The sequence below is a fragment of the Colobus angolensis genome, unplaced genomic scaffold (assembly GCF_000951035.1).
Source record: "Colobus angolensis palliatus isolate OR3802 unplaced genomic scaffold, Cang.pa_1.0 Scaffold203, whole genome shotgun sequence".
NCBI lineage: Eukaryota > Metazoa > Chordata > Mammalia > Primates > Cercopithecidae > Colobus > Colobus angolensis.
In genome coordinates, this window is record NW_012115189.1 from 1624207 (window position 1) to 1624819 (window position 613).

The 613-nt window shown below is 60.5% G+C and overlaps 1 protein-coding gene across 1 annotated transcript in view; it reads left to right on the top strand.

The window, feature by feature from the left end:
* The first annotated feature begins 396 nt into the window (after positions 1-396).
* SLC35A1 (solute carrier family 35 (CMP-sialic acid transporter), member A1) overlaps positions 397-613 on the top strand; it is a 42134-nt gene continuing 41917 nt past the window's right edge. The window contains exon 1 of the mRNA XM_011941950.1: positions 397-491. Coding sequence (XP_011797340.1) covers positions 476-491 — 16 coding nt within the window. The 5' untranslated portion in view covers positions 397-475. The remainder of the gene's footprint in view (positions 492-613) is intronic.

Here is a 613-nt window from a genome sequence, read left to right on the forward strand (position 1 = left end):
AAGATAATGAGCTAGGTGGAAGTTACAAATGTTGCTGCAAGTAGTTTTTTTTTACTTAATGAGTTCTGGGAGCTTCTCTAACAGCTTTGACAGGAGTGAATCCCTAAGGCTAAACCCAAATCCTTATCGGCCGCCTACTCACACCTTTGTGAGGACTACGATTCCCAGAAGGCAGCGCTCCCTTCACTCAGCCGGCGGGGAGCCGCAGTTTACAGAACCACCTCCCCAGCCGAATTTCACACACCTGTCACCTAGGACGCGGCCGGGAAGGCCTCCCTTCGATCCGCGTTCTACCCATTTTGGGGTGTAGCTCAGATTCCTGAAACCAGTTTTAGAGCGTGGCGAACCGGGAGGCCGGCGAGGCGCTCTAGGCCGAGCGGCTTCGTCTCTATGACCACAAGGGGCGGTCCCTGGTGTCCAGCGCCGGGGCACGGAGGGGGCGGGCGTCAGTTCCGCGCGGGGCTATCAGGGAACCATGGCTGCCCCGAGAGGTGAGAACTGGGGCTGCTGGGAGTGGGGAGTCTGAGGGAGGCGGTGGCGGGCTAGCATCTGCGCTGGTCCGCGGCTGTCGGGCAGCGGAGCACTCTGGTTGCCCACGGCCTCTGGGGCCGGG